Raw genomic sequence first — 25156 nt, 5'->3', positions numbered from 1 at the left:
AAATGTCCTCGTCTTGCTGACCTGTAATGCCACCACATCCAAGTCATCAGAGGATGAATTATCATACAGTATCTTTAGGAAGGTGCACAATACTATCTTAACAAAACACTTCAGTTCTAGTTCACATTATCTGTTCTTCTCAGAACACCACACTTTACTAGAAACTTTCTACATTCACTTGGCAACTTGCAGAAGTCCTCACCTGTTGTAACGGCAAACGTTCTGTTCATATCTAAGGATGAGGAGCGAGAATGGGACGCGTGTGGTCTTGGTGGAGGGGGTGGTGGTGCTGTACTGTCTGGAGAAGTGCCAGAATGGGACCTACAAGAAAAGCAATGACACTTCAAACGAGAAATCACAGAGCTAAGACACTCGGTCACAGTAACTCACCACTGATTCACCTCTTCAGTTTGTACATTTCTTGCTTCTATGTATGAGTCCTAATGAACCGAGCAGCCACAGACCGAGCCTACCTACACACCAACGCTGACTAGCTGCGAGACACAGAAGGGGAGGTGGGCTGCTGCATCTGCACCGTGCAACCTACTCCTCATCACTGAAGTCATCTAGATAAACTACATAGTAGGTGGAACTGACTTTAGCGAGCCAAGTTGCCATAGAAACAAGTGTCTTGTAGGGCGTTGGTTAAATATCACAGGACACAGGTAGAAAAATGATTTCAACATCTGATTCTTAGGCAACTCTTCTGTTTACTGCTAGGAACATTGTGGCTTATTTCAGGGTTTTTTTTTTAATGTGTGTTTTATTGATACTATACTGTTACAGGGAAACCAAGGCAGTGGTTAGATAGAAGTCAAAGGAAAACCTGACCAACAGGTCCAAGGTTACAGGCCTGTGATGGCAGTGTGAGGGTAGGAGAACAGAAGATGTGGTGTCCTGGTCCGGCTCTAAAGGAGCGCATGTCTTCAGGATTCTGCACAGCCAACCTCAGGGACATTGTTCTTTCCCCGCTCATACTTAAAAGCCAATGTCAACAGACTTACTACAAAATGAGCTGCGGCTGTTAACCTGTTATATGCCGCTGTCAATCTCGGAAAGCAACATTTAGCATTCCTATCTTTAGCAAAAAGTGATCACAAGTTCAAGCCCCCTAATGGGATTAATGAATACAGAAAAAAAAAAAAAAAAAAAGTTTACAAACAAAAACACTAAAAGTTCAAATCACCACCACTAAAACAATTAAGAAATATTGTGGTATTGCTACTCTCGCAGAAGTCCGATTCAAATATAAAAATATAATCCGAACAATAAACTGAAGAACCAGAATTGGGTTTTTTGACCACCACAGAATTGCAATAAAATGCAATAAGAGGTGATCAGAAATGGTATCCATAAAAACGGCAGCTCAGGGCGCAAACAATAAACCATCACTGTGCCCTGGACTCAAAAACATTAACATGCGACAAGTCTCAGAATTAAGACAAGCAAAAAAGGTTCTTTTTGAAATTGATTTTTTTTCCACATAACCCCTTCACCACCTGCTGATTTTCCTCCCTTTCTTCCAAGAGCCATAACTCTTTTCTTTTTCTGTTAAGATAGCCATTTGAAGACTTGTTTTTGGAAATGCAATTTCACAATTATTCTTTTGTTTTTTTTATTTACCATGTGCAGTGCGTTTTGCTGGGCTTCTATATAAAAAATGTCTACACATCTGACCAGATCTATTTCCTTTTTATGTTGTGTTGCTCCTCTGCCAAGGGTCTTCCCAATAGGTCCTCTACATGAACACGTGAATATACTTCTTAATACTATACTTGTGTACATGCAAAAAAATACATGAATATTAATTTTCCATTTCTGATAACACCCTTTATTGCTGTATATAGTACAGGCAATCAGATGATTTTAAGTTCAAGTTCAGTAAGGGGACTAATAGATTAAATGAAAAGTAAAAATAAAAAAATAATGTTTTTTTAAAAAATATTAAACAAACAATACTTCAAATCATCTCCTATATCAGCCAGTAAAAGAAGGGAATTTTGTTTACTTACCGTAAATTCCTTTTCTTCTAGCTCCAATTGGGAGACCCAGACAATTGTTTTTTGACAATTGGGTGTATAGGCTATGCCTCCGGAGGCCGCACAAAGTATTACACTAAAAGTGTTAGGCCCCTCCCCTTCTGCCTATACACCCCCCGTGCTCCCACGGGCTCCTCAGTTTTGGTGCAAAAGCAAGAAGGAGGAAAAGTTATAAATTGGTTTAAAGTAAATTCAATCCGAAGGAATTTCGGAGAACTGAAACCATTCAACATGAACAACACGTGTATACAAAAAAACAGGGGCGGGTGCTGGGTCTCCCAATTGGAGCTAGAAGAATAGGAATTTACGGTAAGTAAACAAAATTCCCTTCTTTGTCGCTCCATGGGAGACCCAGACAATTGGGACGTCCAAAAGCAGTCCCTGGGTGGGTAAATAATACCTCATAATAGAGCCGTAACGGCTCCTTCCTACAGGTGGGCAACCGCCGCCTGAAGGACTCGCCTACCTAGGCTGGCATCCGCCGAAGCATAGGTATGCAACCTGATAGTGTTTCGTGAAAGTGTGCAGGCTCGACCAGGTAGCCGCCTGACACACCTGCTGAGCCGTAGCCTGGTGCCTCAAAGCCCAGGACGCACCTACGGCTCTGGTAGAATGGGCCCTCAGCCCTGAGGGAACCGGAAGCCCAGCAGAACGGTAAGCTTCGATAATTGGTTCCTTGATCCACCGAGCCAGGGTTGATTTGGAAGCCTGTGACCCTTTACGCTGGCCAGCGACAAGGACAAAGGGTGCATCCGAGCGGCGCAGGGGCGCCGTCCGGGAAATGTAGAGTCTGAGTGCTCTCACCAGATCTAACAAGTGCAAATCCTTTTCACATTGGTGAATTGGATGAGGGCAAAAAGAGGGTAAGGAGATATCCTGATTGAGATGAAACGGGGATACCACCTTAGGTAGAAATTTCGGAACCGGACGCAGAACCACCTTGTCCTGGTGAAACACCAGGAAAGGGGCTTTGCATGACAATGCTGCTAGCTCAGACACTCTCCGAAGTGAAGTGACTGCTACTAGGAAAACCACTTTCTGCAAAAGGCGTGAGAGAGAGATATCCCTCATTGGCTCGAACGGTGGTTTCTGAAGAACCATCAGCACCCTGTTCAGATCCTAGGGTTCTAACGGCCGCTTGTAAGGAGGGACGATGTGACAAACCCCCTGCAGGAACGTGCGTACCTGTGAAAGTCTGGCCAAGCGCTTCTGAAAAAACACAGAGAGCGCAGAGACTTGTCCCTTAAGGGAGCCAAGCGACAAACCCTTTTCCAATCCGGACTGAAGAAAGGACAGAAAGGTGGGCAAGGCAAATGGCCAGGGATAAAAAACCCTGATCAGAGCACCATGACAGGAATATTTTCCACGTCCTGTGGTAGATCTTGGCGGACGTTTGTTTCCTAGCCTGTCTCATAGTGGCAATGACCTCTTGAGATAATCCTGAAGACGCTAGGATCCAGGACTCAATGGCCACACAGTCAGGTTGAGGGCCGCAGAATTCAGATGGAAAAAACGGCCCTTGAGACAGCAAGTCTGGTCGGTCTGGTAGTGCCCACGGTTGGCCGACCGTGAGATGCCACAGATCCGGGTACCACGACCTCCTCGGCCAGTCTGGAGCGACGAGGATGGCGCGGCGGCAGTCGGCCCTGATCTTGCGTAACACTCTGGGCAACAGTGCCAGCGGAGGAAACACATAAGGGAGTTGAACTGCGACCAATCCTGAACTAAGGCGTCTGCCGCCAGAGCTCTGTGATCGTGAGAACGAGCCATGAATGCCGTGACCTTGTTGTTGTGCCGGGACGCCATTAGGTCGACGTCCGGCATCCCCCAGCGGCAACAGATCTCCTGAAGCACGTCCGGGTGAAGGGACCATTCCCCTGCGTCCATGCCCTGGCGACTGAGAAAATCTGCTTCCCAGTTTTCCACGCCCGGGATGTGTACTGCGGAGATGGTGGAGGCCATGGCTTCCACCCACCTCAAAATCCGCCGGACTTCCTGAAAGGCTTCCCGACTGCGTGTTCCTCCTTGGTGGTTGATGTAAGCCACCGCTGTGGAGTTGTCCGACTGAATTCGGATCTGCTTGCCTTCCAGCCATTGCTGGAACGCTTTTAGGGCTAGATACACTGCCCTGATCTCCAGAACATTGATCTGAAGTGAGGACTCCTGCCGAGTTCACGTACCCTGAGCCCTGTGGTGGAGAAAGACTGCTCCCCACCCTGACAGACTCGCGTCCGTCGTGACCACCGCCCAGGATGGGGGTAGGAAGGATTTCCCCTTCGATAATGAAGTGGGGTGAAACCACCACCGAAGGGAAGCTTTGGTTGCCTGAGAGAGGGAGACGTTCCTGTCGAGGGACGTCGGCTCCCTGTCCCATTTGCGTAGGATGTCCCATTGAAGAGGACGCAGGTGAAACTGCGCGAAAGGGACTGCCTCTATTGCTGCCACCATCTTCCCCAGGAAGTGCATGAGGCGCCTCAAGGGGTGTGACTGACCTTGAAGAAGAGATTGCACCCCCGTCTGTAGTGAACGCTGCTTGTTCAGCGGAAGCTTCACTATCGCTGAGAGGGTATGAAACTCCATGCCAAGATATGTCAGCGATTGGGCCGGTGTCAGATTTGACTTTGGCAAATTGATGATCCACCCGAAACTCTGGAGAGTCTCCAGAGTAGCGGTGAGGCTGTGCTGGCATGCCTCTGGAGAGGGAGCCTTGACCAGCAGATCGTCTAAGTAAGGGATCACCGAGTGACCCTGAGAGTGGAGGACCGCAACTACTGCAGCCATGACCTTGGTGAAAACCCGTGGGGCTGTCGCCAGGCCGAACGGCAGTGCCATGAACTGCAGGTGTTAGTCTCCTATGGCAAAGCGCAGGAAGCGCTGATGCTCTGGAGCAATCGGTACGTGGAGATAAGCATCTTTGATATCGATCGATGCAAGGAAATCTCCTTGGGACATTGAGGCGATGACGGGGCGGAGGGATTCCATCCTGAACCGCCTGGCTTTTACATGTTTGTTGAGCAGTTTTAGGTCCAGGACAGGACGGAAGGATCCGTCCTTCTTTGGGACCACAAACAGGTTGGAGTAAAAACCGTGACCCTGTTGCTGAAGAGGAACAGGGATCACCACTCCTTCTGCCTTCAGAGTGCACACCGCCTGAAGAAGAGCATCGGCTCGCTCGGGAGGCGGGGATGTTCTGAAAAATCGAGTCGGAGGACGAGAGTTGAACTCGATCCTGTAACCGTGAGACAGAATGTCTCTCACCCAACGGTCTTTTACCTGTGGCAGCCAAATGTCGGAAAAGCGGGAGAGCCTGCCACCGACCGAGGATGTGGTGTGAGGGGGCCGTAAGTCATGAGGAAGCCGCCTTGGTGGCGGCACCTCCGGCGGTCTTTTTAGGGCGTGCCTTAGACCGCCATGGATCGGAGTTCCTCTGATCCTTCTGAGGACCTTTGGACGAGGAGAATTGGGACCTGCCCGCGCTCCGAAAGGACCGAAACCTCGACTGTCCCTTTCTCTGTTGGAGTAATCTTGGTTTGGCCTGGGGTAAGGATGTTTCCTTTCCCTTGGATTGTTTGATGATTTCATCCAGCCTCTCACCAAACAAACGGTCGCCAGAAAATGGCAAACCGGTTAAGCACTTTTTAGAAGCTGAATCTGCCTTCCAAGCCACAAGGCCCTGCGTATTGCCACCGAATTGTCGGCTGCAGCCGCCGTACGGCTCGCAGAGTCCAGGACAGCATTAATAGCGTAGGACGCAAATGCCGACGTTTGAGAGGTTATAGACGCCACTTGCGGCGCAGACGTGCGTGTAAGTGCGTCAATTTGCGCTTGACCCGCTGCAATAGCTTGGAGCGCCCATACGGCTGCGAATGCTGGAGCAAAAGACGCGCCGATAGCTTCATAGATGGATTTCAACCAGAGCTCCATCTGTCTGTCAGTGGCATCCTTGAGCGAAACCCCATCTTCCACTGCAACTATGGATCTAGCCGCCAGTCTGGAGATTGGAGGATCCACCTTGGGACACTGAGTCCAGCCCTTGACCACGTCAGGGGGGGAAGGGATAACGTGTATCCTTAAGGCGCTTAGAAAAACGCTTATCTGGGCAAGCCCGGTGTTTCTGGACTGCCTCTCTGAAGTCAGAGTGGTCCAGAAACATACTCGTACGTTTGGGGAATCTAAAACGGAATTTCTCCTGCTGAGAAGCTGACTCCTCTACTGGAGGAGCAGAGGGAGAAATATCCAACATTTGATTTATGGACGCGATAAGATCATTCACTATGGCATCCCCATCAGGAGTATCAAGGTTGAGCGCAGCCTCAGAATTAGCATCCTGATCAGCTACCTCCGCTTCACCATACAGAGAGTCCTCCCGCTGAGACCCTGACCAATGTGATGATGTCGAAGGAATTTCCAAGCGAGCTCGCTTAAGCGGTCTGGGGCTGCGGTCCGTGTCAGAGACCTCACCCTGGGATCTATGAGACACCCCGGGAGGACATGGTTGTTCCGACTGAGGGGAACTAGGTGGCAATGAATCCACAGTGTCCCTGGTTTGAGATACCGGTCTGGACTGCAAAGCTTCTAGTATCTTAGCCATAGTCTCAGAAAGCCTTTCAGTAAAAACTGTAACCTCCGTCCCTGTCACCTGGACAGTGTTAGCAGGTGGTTCCCCCTGGGCCTCCCTTAGCAGAGGCTCCGGCTGAGTAAGTGCCACGGGGGCCGAGCAGTGCACACAATGAGGGTCAGTGGAGCCTGCCGGTAGTGAGGCCGTACATGCGGCGCAGGCAGCATAGTAAGCCTGTGTTTTGGCACCTGAGCAACACAATAGGGTATATAGCCAGAAACAACCGTGCACCATACAGTGTAAGGTATAGCCTATAAATATCTTTACACTACTGCACAAGTGGAGCCAGCACCTGAGGTGCTGCTTACCGCCCGCTTAAAGCGGTTGTGTGGCCAGCAGAATCCCTGTCTGAGTCCCCCAGCGCTTGTCTGTCCTCTGCAGCGTCAGAGGAGCTGAGGAATGGCTGCCGGCGTCCTAAGGAGAGGAGGGAGCCGTGGGCGTGACCCAGAAAGTGCGGGAACTGGTGCCCCACTGTGCACAGTGAGGGGGGTGGAGTATGCAAAGCATGCTCCAGCCCTCAGTGCTGCTGTGCTGTACAGCGTCCCGCCCTTCCCCTGACTGGCAGGGCTGGGGGCGGGAAGAACGAGACTAGGCCGCAAAAAGCCGGGGACTCGAGTTATGAGCGCGGCCGCCGTAAAAGCGCGGTCGGCGCTGAAGTCCCCGGCGCACTAACAGTCCCAGCCGCGCCGCAGTAATAGTAATGGCAGCGGCGGGCAGCGCGGCAGTCCCCCTACACTCACACACTCAGCGACGCTGCAGTGTGTAATAGCACAAACGCGGTCAGCGCCGCAGTCCCCGGTGCACTAGCACACCCAGCAATGCTGAAGTGTTGCTGTGCGCGGTCCCCACGGGGACACAGAGTACCTCCAAGTAGCAGGGCCATGTCCCTGAACGATACTCGGCTCCTATCCAGCAGGGTCCTCAGGAGCTGTGGATGGAGCACGGCCTCAGTGCCTGGAGACCGATAGGATCCCACTTCACCCAGAGCCCTAAGGGGGATGGGGAAGGAAAACAGCATGTGGGCTCCAGCCTCCGTACCCGCAATGGATACCTCAACCTTAACAACACCGCCGACAAGAGTGGGGTGAGAAGGGAGCATGCTGGGGGCCCTGTAAGGGCCCTCTTTTCTTCCATCCGACATAGTCAGCAGCTGCTGCTGACTAAGCTGTGGAGCTATGCGTGCATGTCTGCCTCCTTCGCACAAAGCAAAAAACTGAGGAGCCCGTGGGAGCACGGGGGGTGTATAGGCAGAAGGGGAGGGGCTTTACACTTTTAGTGTAATACTTTGTGCGGCCTCCGGAGGCATAGCCTATACACCCAATTGTCAAAAAACAATTGTCTGGGTCTCCCATGGAGCGACAAAGAAATAAAAAATATGCACGTGCTATTGCCATATTCAGAAAAGTCCTAGCTATAAAAATAGTTAACCTGATCTGTAAACATCATAAAACAGAAAAAAAAGGCTGTAAAAAGTGATCAAAATGTCACATCTATCATAACATAGTATCAATAAAATCAGTCTTGCTCTGCAAAAAATAAGCCCTTCCACAGCTCCACAAACTGGAAAGATCATGGGTCGCAAAAAAATGAAGACAAGTTCACCCCCACTCTCAAATGTCTGATTTTTTCACCACTTAGATGGACACCTCTTTCTGCAACAAATAATGGTATTTACAAGTGGTGCTGAACACGCTCCAGCAGTTTTCTATAACATGCGACTGCACCACCAATTTGACCAGGCGAGAGTTGACTTGGCACACAAGTGGATGACTGTTGTGAGGAAAAAGCATACGCTGACAACCCAGGGATGGAGACTGACGCTGTGCCTGAGAAAGTGGAGTTGTCCGAGTAGCACAAACAGTTTTGATTGAGGATGATAAAGTGACTGACCAGGTACTACTTGAGGATGCGTTCTTGTTCACACAAAGACCAGCGAGATGAGAAGTAGGAGGAATGCCTGTGTCTTGCTCATATTGCTGGCGAGCGTCCTTTTCCCAATCGAGCATGGTAATCTCACTGTATGTGCTAACAGAGAGTTATAGTACTCCTACAAAAGGACTGAACACTACAAGATTCCATTGGCCGACCGCATTGAAAAGCACTCCCACACCCAAGATGCCAGCATGTGGGACTCGCTAGCCCAATGACCAAAGCTTTATAAGGCGCTGTTGAACATCCTCCACCAATAGCAGTTGTGGCATCACGTGCTCACGAGCTGACTGGGGAAGAAGCACATCCACCCCTGAAAAATTGTTTGGCTGATAGAGGTCTTGGAAATATCACGTGATTCCTGACCGCTAACCTAACCTGGTGCCCACCTCTGGATTTGCCCTTACACAGTGTGCCACTACCACCACAGTTGACAGTGCCACAAACACAGTTAGGCTTTTTAAATTGTATCCTCCATCTCTGCTAGTCCCACGTCATCCAAAGGTTGACTTGTTCGTCTCATCCAAAAGATTAACTGAGATCTAAAGATGAAATTTGTCAGCAATAAGTTCTTAGAGTGCTGTGACTAAGGTGACTAAAGGGCACAACAAAGAGCTCATAGATGGAATTGAAAGTATGCAATGTAAAAGAATAACTGGTATACAGCACACTGTGCAAAACACTGACTGATTGTGTTCCTGTCAGAGGCAAAATCATCCTGCTGTGACAAAGAAGAGCCATACAGCATTACATCCCTCTGTGTCTTCTCCATTAATTCACTTGGAGAAAAAAAAAAAAAGCCTAAATGAGCCCTACGCTTTGTGGTAATGTTGCTGCTTGTGGCTCCCAGATTCTCAGCTGCTCACACATTTTATACAACACTATATTTAAAGCACCAATGCATGTTTTTTTTATTTCTTCTATTAAAATGCTTGCGTTTCCCATTCACCTTCATTATACTTGGGTATGAGTCGCGCCTGTAGGGGTGTCCAAATGCTCATTACGAGTACAGAGCACCTGACCATGGTAGTACTTGCTCATCACTATTAGATTCCAGTGCACAGTGGATGGGATTTCACTTCCCTGTCTGATTCTCCAGCCCCTCTGCATGCCTCCAACATTTAATATAAAAGAGGAAACTCGAAAAACAATCAGCGCAAATAGCGTCCTAACTGAGAAAACCAGGGAGACAAAAAAAGGCAGCTGTGGTGTGGTTGTAAAAATGCACCGCTCCTGTAAATCACTTTAAGGAAGGCTCCTGCAAATCCACGACATGAGCTCAGTGTGAAGCTGGAGGACAGTGGGTTAAAATCTGCACTGCCAAATTGTCCAATAATGAACAAAAAGACAAGAATGAAGAACTGCAGTTTGTAAACGCGTTTTGAAGTGACACCACTTCATCAGGATAAATCCCAATCAATGGCTTGTCCTGATGAAGGTGGTGTCTCCTGTTCATCATTGGATCGTTTGGTCGAGCAGATTCTAACCCACTCGTCTCCAGCTTCACACTGCCTCCAGTCTGTGACTGATCTGTCTCCTGTTCTAAATCTCAGCAGTGGCCTGTCATTCAGAGACTGGAGGCAGACAGAAGGGCTGGGAAATCACAGATCGATCGGGGAAGACCTAATTAATTGGAAACGTCAAATGCCGATTGCAGAAGAACAACAGAATTTCTTCCACAAAAGTATTAATCAGTATTACAGCCCCATTAGAGCCGTGTATTTACTGTATATTACAAAATTGTACTGACAGGTTCTCTTTAAAACAATTTAATACAGTGAGAACACCCCTTTAACTCCTTCCCAGCCCGTACAATTTTTTTTTTTCCTCCACTTCTTCCAAGAGCCATAACTTTTTTTATTTTTCTGTTGACAGACGTGGAGACTTGATTTTTTGCAGGACAAATTGTATTTCCAATATCATCCATTTTATCATATGACGCACTAAAGAAATAAAAAAAAAATAAATCCAAATATGCGAAATGAAAAAAAAAAAAAGGGCAATTTTTTTTTTAATTTACTTATTATTTGTTCAATAGGCTTCTCCAGGTCAGTACAACTACACGGATGCATCATTTTTATTTTAAATAGTGAAAACGAATTCAGTAATTTGTTTAAAAATAAATTAATTATATCTCTACTTTTTTTGCTTGTATCAGGATTTCCAAAAGCCAGAACCGTTTCAATTTTCGGGATATGAAGTGAAATGGGTTTTTTTGCAGTCCGAGTCAATGTTTTTATTGATATTTTGGGGAAATATGATGTTTTTATTGCCTTTATACATTTTTTTTTTAATGGGTCTGATTATGACCAAATTGTTTCTTCATTATCCCAAAGTGCTTCAGATCTCATTGGAAAGGAAAGGGGGCGGGGGGTTACCAGTATGAGACGTGTAATGACGTACAGTCTGCGCTTCATGCCCGCCCGCAAGCAAGCAATGCTCTAATGCTCTGCCACATGCACATTCGCTTGCTGCACACACACACACACACACACACACACTGCTGCATGTATGTATGCCCGCGGGTTAGGGGGAGCGGGCAGGGTAGAGTGGGGGGAGGGGGTGTCATTGGAGACGCTAGAGGGGGTGGGGGGAGGGGCGGCGGCCCGTACTCACATCCCGGCAGGTGACAGGAGGAAAGTGGAGCACACGGCATACACTGTGTGCCCAACAAAAATGGCGCTGATCTCCTCCCTCTACTGTGATCTGGACAGTCCAGGGGGCGCATCCAGATGACAGCAGGGAGTTCTCCGGTATTAAGTATAGGGTCGCAGTCCGACAACAGTCTTCTATGCCCTGGGCGCTACCATAAAAGAGGTAACTGTCGTTACGCATGTCGTGGACTCTGTATGACCTTTATTCTTATGGTAGCCATCTTTACAGAGGTAAACAAAACTGTGGTCAATGGTTTCAGTGATGCCATTTTCCTTTCCATTCGACTATCACGTTTCAGTCCACTTTTTGTGAGCCAGTAAGAGAAAACAAAAGAAAACAGAAAACCGGCTGGTAGACACAGAAGTCATTGTGATAACCATCAGATTCCCCATGATTGTGTCGAAGGGGTGCCAATGAGTTGAGAGGGCCAACCTTATAAATGCTGTAATTGCTATTGATCACAGCATTTACATCGTTAAACAGCCAGCCACAGTGCAGATACCAGGCCTGGCTATTATAGCAGGAGCTTGGCTATCAGTCACTTTGTGATCACAGAGCACAGCTTTTCAGCCTGCATGATCACCAGGACGTACTGGTACGCACCTATGTGGGAACTTACTGTAAAATACAACATGTCAGTAAATCTAATGACGGGAAGGGATTTAAACAGCAAAATAAATTGTCTGGGAAGGAACAATGTTCAGCCTCTATACTATACTCAATTTGAAGAAAACAAGGCCATTCTTTAAGCAAACTAGAAATAGAATTACACAGGAGTCCAAACGCGGGACAGAACGAGCTAGTACTCACCGCTGCCTTGTGTCCACATTTCCAATCTCTTCAGGGTCAGAGTTATAACTGTCTGAACTGCTGTAACCATCCGCTGAAAAACCAGAACACAAAGGGGGTTATATCACTTCCCCCATGCCTGCTGGAAATAGGTTAATAAATAACATACCCTGACAGTATCACTACCGCACTGCACTGTTAGTAATGTGTCTGACTACTGATAGCTTTTAGTAATAACCAGCAGAGACTGAGATAGCATACAGGCTGCAACTATGGATCATTGCAAAATAGGCAAAACAATGTTTACACTCCATCTCACAACTTTATATGGACCAAAAGCAATAATTATGCAGTGCTTGCTGCTGAGGGGAGACACCAACAGATTCTGGGAACGGCTTCCCAAAAGAAAGTAGCGGGTAAATGTTCTGTATTTTCTGCTTCTCTAAGGCACGACCAATAGACCAGGGCTGCAACTACATGGAAGAAGCAAAATACCCCTTTGGGGAACTTTCTTCTTTAAAGGGAATCTGTCACCAGGTTTTTGTCCCCCATCTGAGAGCAGCATAATGTAGAGACAGAGACCCCGATTCCAGCAATGTTTCACTTACTGAGCGGTTTGTGGTCATGATAAAATCACTTTTCACTGCTGCAGCTCTAGCAGTTATACAGAGCTCATGAATATGCTGGACTACCTGGCAGCAAGCCAAGTAGTCCTGTAATGATAAAATCATTGATCAGCAGTAGATTATCAAAACTGCACTAAGCAAAGTGATGCATCGCTGGAATCAGGGTCTCTGCCCCTACGTTATGCTGGTCTCAGATTAGGTGGCAAAAACCTGGTGAAAGATTTCCTTTAACTGGTTCTGATTTTTCTACTCTTAGACCTAAGGGATTGTTCATGTTGCACTTGTCACACATTTTTCAACATTAAAAATGCTGCCCTTTAAAGTATCAGCAAAGTGAGTGAGATTTCTGAAATCTGGTGCACATGCCGCTTATATTTTCCTTGTGGGTTTGAATAATAGTGAATTTTTCAATTATGCAATTCTTTCAACAGTTTTTCACCCAAATAAAAAGGGAGAAGAAGGGAATTTTGTTTACTTACCGTAAATTCCTTTTCTTCTAGCTCCAATTGGGAGACCCAGACAATTGGGTGTATAGCTATTGCCTCTGGAGGCCACACAAAGTATTACACTTAAAAGTGTAAGGCCCCTCCCCTTCTGGCTATACACCCCCAGTGGGATCACTGGCTCACCAGTTTTAGTGCCAAAGCAAGAAGGAGGAAAGCCAATAACTGGTTTAAAGACCAATTCAATCCGAGGAAACATCGGAGAACTGAACCATACCACATGAACAACATGTGTACCCGAAAAAACAGAAAAACCCCGAGAAAACAGGGCGGGTGCTGGGTCTCCCAATTGGAGCTAGAAGAAAAGGAATTTACGGTAAGTAAACAAAATTCCCTTCTTCTTTGTCGCTCCATTGGGAGACCCAGACAATTGGGATGTCCAAAAGCAATCCCTGGGTGGGTAAAAGAATACCTCATGATAGGGCCGTCAAACGGCCCTCTCCTACAGGTGGCCAACCGCCGCCTGAATGACTTATCTACCTAGGCTGGCGTCTGCCGAAGCGTAGGTATGCATCTGATAATGCTTGGTAAAAGTAAGTAGACTCGACCAGGTGGGTGCCTGACACACCTGCTGAGCCGTAGCCTGGTGCCGTAATGCCCAGGATGCACCCACGGCTCTGGTAGAATGGGCCTTCGGCCTTGAGAGAACCAGAAGCCCAGTAGAACTGTAGGTTTCAAGAATTGGTTCCTCGATCCCCCGAGCAAGGGTGGATCTGGAAGCTTGCGACTGTTTACGCCGACCAGCGACAAGGACAAAGAGTGCATCCGGGTGGCGCAGGAGCGCCATGCGGGAAGTAGAACCTGAGTGCTCTCACCAGAACCAACAGATGCAAATCTTTCTGAAATTGATGGACTGGACGAGGACACAAAGAAGGTTGAGGTGATATCCTGATTGATATGAAAATGGGATACCACCTTAGGGAGAAATTCCGGAACCGGACGCAGAACTACCCTGTCCTGGTGAAGGACCAGGAAGGAAGTTTGTATGAGAGCGTTGCTAGCTCGGAAACTCTCCTAAGAGACGAGACCGTTACTAGAAGGCCACTTCCCGTGAAAAACGGGAAGGGAGACATCCTTCAAAGGCTCGAAAGGCGGCATCTGGAGAGCAATTAGAACCTTGTTCAGATCTCAGGGCTCTAACGGCCCTTTGTACGGAGTGCTGAGAAGACAAACTCCCCGTAGGAACGTGCGTACCTGAGGAAGTCGTCGTTTCTGAAAAAATACAGATAGCGCTGAGACTTGTCCCTAAAGGGAACTGAGCGACAACCCATTTTCCTACCTAGATTGCAGGAAGGAAGGAAACATAGACGATGCAACCGGCCAGGGAGAAACACCCTGCGCCGAGCACCGAGATAAGAACATCTTCCACGTCCTGTGGTCAATCTTGGCGGACGTTGGTATGCTAGCCTGTCTCATGGTGGCAACCACGTCCAGAGGTAATCCTGACGACACTAGGTTCCAGGACTCAATGCCACACCATCCGGTTGAGGGCCGTAGAATTCAAATGGAAGAATGGCCCTTGAGACAGCCAGTCTGATTGGTCTGGTAGGGCCCCCGGTTAGCCTACCGTGAGGCACCACAGAACCGAGTACCACAACATCCTCGGCCAATTTGTAGCGACGAGGATGGCGCGGCCGCAGTCGGTCTTGATCTAGCGCAGTACTCTGGGCAACAATGCCAGAGGTGGCACCTAAGGGAGCTGGAACTGCGACCAATGCTGAACTAAGGCGTTTGCCGCCAGAGCTCGATGATTGTGAAACCGTGCCATGAAGCTGGCACATTGTTGTTGTGCCGTGACGCCATTAGATCGACGTCCGGCCTCTGTCAGCGGCGCCAGATCTCCTGAAACCCGTCCGGGTGAGGAGACCATACTCTTTCGGCCACACCTCAGCGACTTAGGAAGTCAGCTTCCTAGTTTCCACACTTGGGATGTGAATTGTGGATATGGTGGATGCCGTGTCATCCACCCACATCAGAACCTGCCGGACTTCCTGGAAGGCTTGCCGGTTGCGCGTTCTTCCTTGGTGGTTGATGTATGCCACCGCTGTGGAGCTGTCCGACTGAAGTCGGATATGCTTGCTTTCCAGCCGCTGTTGGAAGGTTTGTAGGGCAAGATACACTGCTCTGTGTTCAAGAACATTGATCTGAAGAGTGGACTCTTGCTGAGTCCACGTACCCTGAGCGCTGTAGTGGAGAAAAACTGCTCCCCACCCTGATAGACTCGCGTCTGTCGTAACTATCGCCCAGGACGGGGATAGGAAGGACCTTCTTTTTGACCAAGAGGTGAGAAGAAGCCACCACCGTAGAGATTCCTTGGCCGCCTGAGAAAGAACGACGACTCTGTTGAGGGACGTCGACTCCTCGTCCCATTGGCGGAGAATGTCCCATTGTAGTGGACGCAGTAAAACTGCGCGAAAGGAACTGCCTCCATTGCTACCATCTTACGTAGGAAGTGCATGAGGCGTCTCAATGTGTGCGACTGGTTCTTAAAGAAGAGCTTGCAGCCCGTAGTGAATGCTGTTTGTCTAGCGGCAGCTTCACTATCGCTGAGAGAGTAAGAAACTCTATGCCTAGATATGTTATCGATAGGGTCGGGGTCGGATCTGACTTTAAAAAGTTGATGATCCACCCAAAACTCTAGAGAGTCTCCAGCGCAACGTTCGGGCAGTGTTGGCATGTTTCCTAAGAGAGTGCCTTGACAAGTAGATCGTCTAAATACGGGACCACAGAGTGACCCTGAGAGTGCAGGACTGTGACTACTGCTGCCCTGACCTTGGCGAAGACCAGTTGGACTGTCGCTAGCCGGAAGGTAGAGCTACGAACAGAAGGTGTTCGTCTCCTATAACGAAGCGTAGAAACGCTAGTGCTCTGGATCAATCGGCACGTGTGGATAAGCATCCTTGATGCCTAACGATGCTAGGAAATATCCTTGGGACCTTGAGGCGATGACATGGCGGAGGGATTCCATCCGGAACCGCCTGGTGTCCACGAGCTTGCTGAGCATTTTTAGATCCAGAACGGGACGGAACGGCCCGTTGTTATAGGTACCGCAAAGAATTTGGGGTAAACCGTGACCTTGTTCCTGAAGAGGAACGGGGGTCATCACTCTTTCTGCCTATAGAGTGCACCCTGTTTGCAGAAGAGCAGCGGCCCGGCCGGGAGGTGGAGAAATTCTGAAGAATCGAGTTGGGGGACGAGAAGTGAGCTCTATCCTGTACCCGTGAGACAGAATGTCTCACACTCAATGGTCATTGACCTATGGCAGCTAAATATCGCCAAGGCGGGAGAGCCTGCTACCGACCGAGGCCGCAAGTCATGAGGAAGCCGCCTTGGAAGCGGGTTTTCAGACTGTCGCTTTTTTGGGCGAGACTGAGCCCGCTAAGAATCTTAGCTCCTCTGATCCTTTTGAGTCCACATTGGACGAGGAAAAATGGGACCTGCCCGAGCCTCGAAAAGGCCGAAAACCCCGACTGCCTCTTGCTCTGTTGGGGTTTGTTGTGTCCGGGCTGAGGAAAGGATGAATCCTTACCCCTGGACTGTTTAATGGTTACATCCAACGCTCACCAAACAGTCGGTCAGCAGAAAAAGGCAACTGGTTAGGCAACCTTTTTTTTTTTTTTTTTTTTTTTTTTTGGAAGCAGATCTGCCTTCCATTCAGTTAACGAGTAGACCAGGCTCTGCTTAAAAACACGGAGTAGCGGAGGCTACCGCCGCACGGTTCGCAGAGTCCAGGACAACCTGAATCGCGTAAAAACAAATGCAGACATTTGAGAGGTTAAGGATGCCACCTGCGGCACAGATGTACGTGTAACCGTGTCAATCTGTGTAAGACAAGCTGAAATAGCTTGGAGTGCCCCAAGGGAGAGAATGCCGGAGCCAACGCCGACAGCTTCATAGATGGCTTTCGACCAGAGATCCATCTGTCTGTCAGTGGCATCTTTGAGTTTGCAGTTCCATCTCCCACTGCAACTATGGATCTAGCTACAAGCCTGGAGATTGGAGGATGCCGCTCGGGACATTGGGTCCAGTCCTTGACCAAGTCAGGGGACAGGGATAACGTGTATCCTAAGCCGTTTGGAGAAGCGCATATCTGGATAAGCGTGGTGTTCCTGGACTGCCTCTCTGAAGGCAGAGTGGTCCAGAAAAATACGTGAAGCTGACTCCTCCACTGGAGGAGCTGTGAGAAATAACCCACATTCTATAGATGGACGCTATAAGATTATTTACTATGGCGTCACAATCAGGTGTATCCAGATTGAGAGCGGTCTCAGGATCAGAATCCTGAGCCGCTACTTCCGCCTCATTACACAGCGAGTCCTTCTGTTAGGACCCTGATGAAACCGAGGCCGCTCATAGCGAGCCCACTTAGGCTGTCTGGGACTGACGTCCGTGCAGAGCCGTGACTCTGGGATGCGTGTGACATTCCCGGAGCTGTTAGTTATTCACACTGAGGGGGGCCATGGATCAATGATTCAACAGTGCCCATATTGTGAGAGACATGTCCGGACTGCTAGGCTTCTAGTATCATAGCCATAGTCTCAGAAAAACTGTCAGTAAATACTGCAGACACCGTCCTCATCCCCTGGCCATTAGTGCATATAATGGGAGTCTATGTGCCGGCCGTATAGCCGTACATGCTGTACCAGCTGTATAGAAAAACATGTGGTTCTGCACCTTTGTTTTACACAGAGAATATGCTGATAACTCCTCCGCATAATCCAGGAGGGTATATACAACGTGCGACCAAACAGTGCAATGTATATAGTACAAGCATATCTATAAGTGCACTTCTGCACTAGTGGGGTTAGCACCACAGGTGCTGCTTAACGCCTGTTACAGCGATTGTGTGACTATCAGAATGCCAGGGTCTTCCACACTTGTCTCTGTATCGTACAGAAACTGACACTAATGGCTGCCAGCGTCCTTGTAGAGAAGGAAGCCGTGGGCGTGCCTGAGAAAGTGCGGGAATCCGGATTCACAGTGCACACAGTGAGAGGGGTGGAGTATGCAAAACATACTCCAGCTCTCAGCGCTGCTCTATGCAGCGTCACGCCCCTACCCTGACTGTCAGGGCTGTGGGCGGTAACGAAGGGAGACTAGGCCCAGAAGCCGGGGACTCGAGTTATCAGCGCGGCCGCCGTAAAAGCGCGGGCCGCGCTGAAGTCCCCGGCGCACCACAAGTGCCAGCCGCGCCGCTGCCAGCGGCCGGCGCGACCGATTCCTGGAAGTGGCCAGCGTCCCGCCCCTCTCCTGACTGGCAGGTCTGGGGGCGGGAACGAACGGAAGCAGGCCGCAAAAGCCGGGGACTCTAGTTATCAGCGCGGCCGCCGTAAAAGCGCAGGCCGCGCTGAAGTCCCCGGCGCACTACAAGTGCCAGCCGCGCCGCAGTCCCAGCGGCCGGCGCGACCAGTTCCCATAAGTGAGCCTGCTTCAGCGAAGCTGAATGAGGCCATGGCACAGGTGCCGCAGCGCTGATGTCCCCCGGCGCACTACAACACCCAGCATGCTGCGGTGTGAGCGCCAAATGCACGGGGACACAGAGTACCTTGAGGAAGCAGGGCCATGTCCCTGATGTACTCCGCTCCATCCAGCATCTTCTCCAGGGGCTGTAGATGGAGCACGGTCTCAGTGCCTGGAGACCGGTAAATCCCACTTCACCCAGAGCCCTGTAAAAAGGGATGGGGAAGGAATCAGCATGTGGGCTCCTGCCGCCGTACCCGCAATGGGTACCTCAACCTTACAAACACCTCCGACATACAGTGGGGTGAGAAGGGAGCATGCTGGGGACACTATATGTGTCCTCTTTTCTTCCATCCGACATAGTCAGCAGCTGCTGCTGACTAAAAAGTGGAGCTATGCGTGGATGTGTTGCCTCCTTCGCACAAAGCACAAAACTGGTGAGCCAGTGATCCCACTGGGGGTGTATAGCCAGAAGGGGAGGGGCCTTACACTTTTAAGTGTAATACTTTGTGTGGCCTCCAGAGGCAATAGCTATACACCCAATTGTCTGGGTCTCCCAATGGAGCGACAAAGAAAATGGGAATAAAAAAAAATAAAAAAAAAAAATAAAAAAAAGACAAAATGCACATAGAAAGCACCAAAAACATGCCTATTTTATGCTCCCAACACACTGATTTTTGGTAAAGAAAAATCTGCAACTACCCTAAAATCTGCATTAAATGGTGATTTGCATCTCCTGACAGTTGGCAGATCTATTGCCCCATTACTGTCTGGAATAGTATTCATTACTAGCAGTACTTAGATCATATACAACAAAAACTAAAAATAATGAAAACTTGGGTTCATACTGACTAATACATATTCATTCAGCATATAGAAAATCTACACTGTCTGCTCATGGCTTCAATCTCTTGTCTTGCACTAAATAGAGAAACCTACATTTCCAAAAAGGTTAGTAGAATGATTATAGTATGGCTACTTACCAACGGGATTGCCAGGAACAAATATGACAGATGAGCTTTCTTCTGGAAGTTCTTGAGGCTTTACTTGTATAGGACTTGTGGGGTTGGCAGAATCTAGAAAATGCAGATAAAATGTGTAAATAGCCTGAAACGTTTATGGTTCCTTCCTTTCCCTGAACGCTTCACCTGACCACCTCCATATACAGCCAGGGTGCCCTCTTAGGACAGAATGGCGAGATTACAAAATGATGACCCTACCTGACAGCAAATGGCAAAAAAAATAGCATCAACACAAATAAAGCGTTCTGCATTGCTTTACACCTAATGACAAGTCCAGGAAATTAATCTAACAGCAGCCACCATAACACAACCAAGGCCCTGGCCACATGAAAGGTGATCACGGGCAAGAATCCGTATAGATTGGACAGCGTTCAGACTGATCACTGACCAATTCAATGGAACAGATCACGTGTGTGATTTTCTGCACGGACCTGAAAATGCCATTATTGGTCTGGGAAAAGAATGCAAAATGGGCACAACGAGTAAGGGCGTTTATTGTTAAAGGGTTATTAAAAAAAAATAAAAATAAAAATTAAGTCATTCCCACTCCATTGGATATGTGATAATCTACTGATTGCAGAGGGGGCCTGAGCCTTGGGACTCCCAGCGATCCTGAGAACAGGGCTCTGCAGCTTCATCTTCAGCATAGCCTTCATTCTATTCATCGACTAAGGGTGGCTTTACATGCTGCGATATCCGGCCCGATACCGCTAGCATGAGACTCGCCCCCATCGTTTGTGCGCAACGGGCATAACGCTGTCCGTCGTGCACAAAAACGCGCACCCCCGTCACACGTACTTACATGGCCTTAGACGTCGCTGTGACCCCTTTCTAAGGGGGCGGTCCGTTTGGCGTCACAGCAACGTCACTAAGCGGCCGCCCAATGATAGCAGAGGGGCGGAGATGAGCGGGACCTAACATCCCGCCCACCTCCTTCCTTCCGCATTGTGGCCGGAAGCAGGTAAGGAGATGATCCTCGTTCCTGCGGCATCAGACGTAGTGATGTGTGCTGCCGCAGGGACGAGGATCAACTTCGCCTCAGCAACAGCAGCGATAATTGGGAGCGGACCCCCATGTCAACGAGGAGCGATTTTGTACGTTTTTGCAACGATCCAAAATTGCTCCTAGGAGTCACACGCTACGACATCGCTACAGCGGCCGGAAGTGCGTCACAAAATCCATGACCCAAACGAGATCGCTGTAGCAAAATCGCAGCGTGTAAAGCCCGCTTAAGGGGACTGCCAAAGATCTGTACTCAGCAGTCCCATAGACAATGAATGAAGAGGAGACTGCAAATGTACACCTAGCAGTTCAGAATGGGGCTGCAAAGCAGCCAGACCCTCAGTGATCAGCAAGTTATCATCTGCCCTATGGATGAGGGATAACTTGATTATTTGGAAACAAGCCTGGTAAAACTAGACAAGTTACAGTCTGAATTATGCCTTAAGAGGCTGGTTACAAGCAAAACATTATGTCGGGAGCAAGGATCACAAACACCAGCCTTCCATCCCTCTAAATGCTGTAATAGAAAAAAATCAACGCGTCGTATTGATGGAAAATACAAAAAAAAACAAAACAAAACCAAAGCCAAACCCAAACTCAAACCACAAAACTAAAAAACACAAAAATGGTTGTCCTATGAAGAGTTTTAAGAGTACTTATTTTGGTGTAAACATTGCGGTGTTTGGGACGCTCACCACTTCCAGTTCTTTTAAGCTCCATTTCCTGCAGGTGAATTTTACTTGGCGTCATCCGGATTGGGACTGGATGGACTATAGCAGTATCCTGCCAAGAAAAGAGAAGATTCTTAATGTGAAAATACACACAGCACATGAGTAAAATGATTCAAGTGCTTCCTTATTCTGATGGACTTACAGGGCATCATTGGGGAATATATTACAAGAGTGCAGCCATTAAATGGTTACATATATGGTAGGATTTGGAAACCACAAGATACAGTAACCAAAATGGTCACACATGCCACAAGTTGCTGGCCATCGCTGGATTGTGATGGAATTCAAGCACTTAAATTAGGTTCATTTAATGTTTATCCTTTTTAGATAAAAATTCTAATCTTTCCAGCATTCATTCTTCCAAACCTAAATTAAGCAACTAAATCCTCCTGCTTTACTCTGTTATGCCAAGCCATAATTGCGCCCATACACACGTATACACTACTCACAAAGTTAGGGATATTTGGCTTTCGGGTGAAATTTCAGGATGATCCTATAATGCCCTCTAACCCTTTCAGGGGATCTTAATGTGACCTTCTCTAATCTTTTAAATGCTCACATCCAACTGTACGTTTCAGGACTTTTTCACAACATACTGTTCCCTAACAAGGAGCTTAATGGCAAAATTCACAACAGGTGTTTGATCCATGAATCTCCCAATACATTTCAGGCTTCAATTAGAATTGATATTTAAACAGTCCTCATCCTCATACTATTCACATTTTGATCTCATAAGACCAAGCTGACACCTAACCACCAACAGTGCCTCTCCATTGTGAGGCTTCAAGCAGGAAGATGTTCTCAGACGGAAGTATCCACTGAGTTTAGAGTGTCACCAGCAGGTTGCAACAGAGATACAGAGACTGGAAGAGACACAGAAAGGCATAAAAGTGGAAATCTTTTGGCCCTACTGATGATCGCTTCATTGTGAACAATGTCCTTCGGAACTAGATTATGAATGCCACACAACTACAGGCACATTTAAGGGAGGAGAAAGGCACACAAGTGTCATATCGGACCGTTCTAAACAGTTTATATCAGCGTGGTCTGTGTTATAAATGACCTTCAAGGATTCCTGACCACATCAGGCACAGGTGTCACCGTCTTGCTGGACGAGGGACCAATGGGCCTTAGTACTGTTCACTGATGAAAAAGTCAATTCACGCTGAGCAGAAATGATTGCCGCCAATGATATTGGAGACGTCAAGGAAAGCGCTATACATCAGCCACTATTGTTAACAGACGATCTTTTGGTGGCAGTGGTATTAGAGTGTGGGCATGTGTCAAGTCAATACAGAACTGAACTATACTTTGTGAATGGTACAGTGACAACCCCCTACTACTTGAATAACATCATTAGTCTATTTATTGCATGAACAGGTCTAATTTCAGCTTCATGGACGACAATGCTCCAGCTCATTCAGGTAGCATCATTAGGGAATGTTTCCTGGAGACTGGGGTACCTCAAATAGAGTGGCTTGCACTTCTCCAGACCTAAATCACATAGAAAAACTAGGGAATTAGCCAGGTCACCAAATAGAGGTCATGCCTAAACAGGCAATAACTCCACTTGTGAAAGCCATGACACGTCGATATCAAGCTGTAATTGATGCTCAAGGTCACATGACAAGTAAGACGGACCGGGACATTTTTTTTTTTAGTAAGGGGGGGTATAACCACTACTACGGTTTTCTTTTGTTTCAGTAAATAGCTAGAGATGAGGAAATCCCCATTGCACGCTTTTACTTAAATTATCCACTTTCATTACAAAATATCACTGTAGCTGGAACTTATTACATTTTCTATAAATTTCACCGGAAAGCCAAATAATCCTTACTTTTTGCAAGTAGTTTGTGTGTATTTCATATGTAGAGGGTTTTATTTCCTCTAAGTCTCAGTGCAAATCTAATAGGAAATAAATTGTGCCATGCTTCTTGGAAGCTGCATGTCCACGGCTCAATACATCTGGAGGCTGTACAAATGGCAGCTGATGAAGCACAGGGAGGTGGTGGCACCATACCAGCACTCCAAGCTCAGTCACTGTAAGAGCTTGTAGAAGCCATCTAATTAGTGCTACAAGGAGCAATAAATTAAGAAGCTTGCACATTGATCATGGAAATAAAGGGAGATAAAAGGAGTCTCCTAAGATTTACACAGTGTGCATGAGAAGAACAGGAGGATCTAAATCTGTTCAGCAACACTGATTATTACTGAAGTCTACAGCAAACTAACTAGTTTATATGGAAAAGGTAGTCGTGTCTGCAGACGCCAGGTTTGAAAGCAAAGATGAACCGAGTGGAATACCTTTTCATGGAAGGATTCAGTGTAACCGGCTACTTATTCTTAAACCTGTTAGTTCTGAGCTTAGGAGTCCAGTGGCCAGCGTGACAGCCTCTTGTAAAACATTGCATATATAGAGGACTTAAAAATCACCAAGGAGGACCACGGACTGTACTCCAAAGTGCAAAACTAGAGGACCATTTAGAGAATAAAAAAAATATTAAATCATGCTGAATCTTTTCCCATAAAAATATGTATCAACTGGCTCAGCTCAGTCTGCCTGTAGATTTCACAGCACTTTTAACATGACCGGTTCCCTTTAAATCAGATGAATACAAAAGGTACAGTCCAAAAAGACAGATGGGATTGTGGACAAATGTTCAGCCTGTATATGCCTCCTGTACGCACTCTCCCAAACCTGGCAGACAGTGATCTATATGGCTATACAATGTATATACCACCTATTGATAAATAGCCATTTGAAAAGGGAAAATATTGAAAACATTTTTATTCATTAAAATAAATAAGAAAGGTTTATACAAGGAAATGTGCATAAGGGGGCAGCACACACCAACAGGAGGAGATGGATGACAGAAATATATATACACATATAAAGAAAGCACACTTAGTACATCACACAAGAATATAGTGAAACATGTGTTGGGATCCTGGCGCCATTTCAGTAGTAGCTACCCACAGGTTTGTTTACCCTTATGGGTACACGGTCACAATGCTGCCTTCTTTCAGTATTCTCGTGTGATGTTCTAAGTGTGGATTTTTTATAATTATATATGTGTATATATATATTTTAGAGCACAACTTTATGTTCCTGTGATATCTCCTCCTGTTGGTGTGTTGTGCCTCCTTGCGCACATTTCCAAGTATAAACCATTCTTTACATACTTTAATGAATCAAAGGAGATTCAATATTTTTACCTTTTCAATTGGCTTTTATTAATAGTTGTATCCCTTTAATTAAGGCCTACCTGTCAGGCTGATTGTTGCTGATGTATATGCTTGTATACACACACAACAATCACTCTGAAAAGTTCAAATTAATGGGTCATCAGAAAATCACCTATTGTGTAAATCAGGTGCTTGTGCTAAAGAGGATGTTTCACCAAATTCTTCATGTTGAACTTGACACAATACAGTAGTGGCTGCATAGTGGAATAAAACTCACTTTTTTATAAAAAACAAACCCCATAGTCCAAATGGGAGTATACATCTCAAATTCTAATGCTTACCAATTATAAGCAGGACGACACACAACAGAAAAGGAGCAAACCCTCACCAGTTTAGAGCAGATGTCTCAGCGTGTGATCTGTAGGACAGACAGGCCTGATTTCCTGGTCTACCCTCCTCCTTGATTAGACAATAGAGCTGTCTAGCATCTCAGATAAGATCCCTGTGGGGACAGGGCAGCACAGCTATGTTTAGCTGGGTCACATTACAAACCCTTCAGTCAGCTTTCCTCATCTCATAGCACCATCACCCCTGTT

At 47.4% G+C, this 25156-nt stretch overlaps 1 protein-coding gene across 4 annotated transcripts in view; it reads right to left on the bottom strand.

The window, feature by feature from the left end:
- REPS1 (RALBP1 associated Eps domain containing 1) overlaps positions 1-25156 on the bottom strand; it is a 161950-nt gene that overhangs the window by 20814 nt on the left and 115980 nt on the right. For all 4 annotated transcript variants that reach the window (XM_075339820.1, XM_075339821.1, XM_075339823.1 and 1 more), the window contains 4 exons: positions 21339-21426; positions 19603-19695; positions 12052-12124; positions 203-321 (listed from right to left, as the gene is read on the bottom strand). In XM_075339820.1, coding sequence (XP_075195935.1) covers positions 203-321; positions 12052-12124; positions 19603-19695; positions 21339-21426 — 373 coding nt within the window. The remainder of the gene's footprint in view (positions 1-202; positions 322-12051; positions 12125-19602; positions 19696-21338; positions 21427-25156) is intronic.

This window comes from Anomaloglossus baeobatrachus, chromosome 3 (assembly GCF_048569485.1).
Source record: "Anomaloglossus baeobatrachus isolate aAnoBae1 chromosome 3, aAnoBae1.hap1, whole genome shotgun sequence".
NCBI lineage: Eukaryota > Metazoa > Chordata > Amphibia > Anura > Aromobatidae > Anomaloglossus > Anomaloglossus baeobatrachus.
This window is presented reverse-complemented; position numbering and strand designations above follow the sequence as displayed.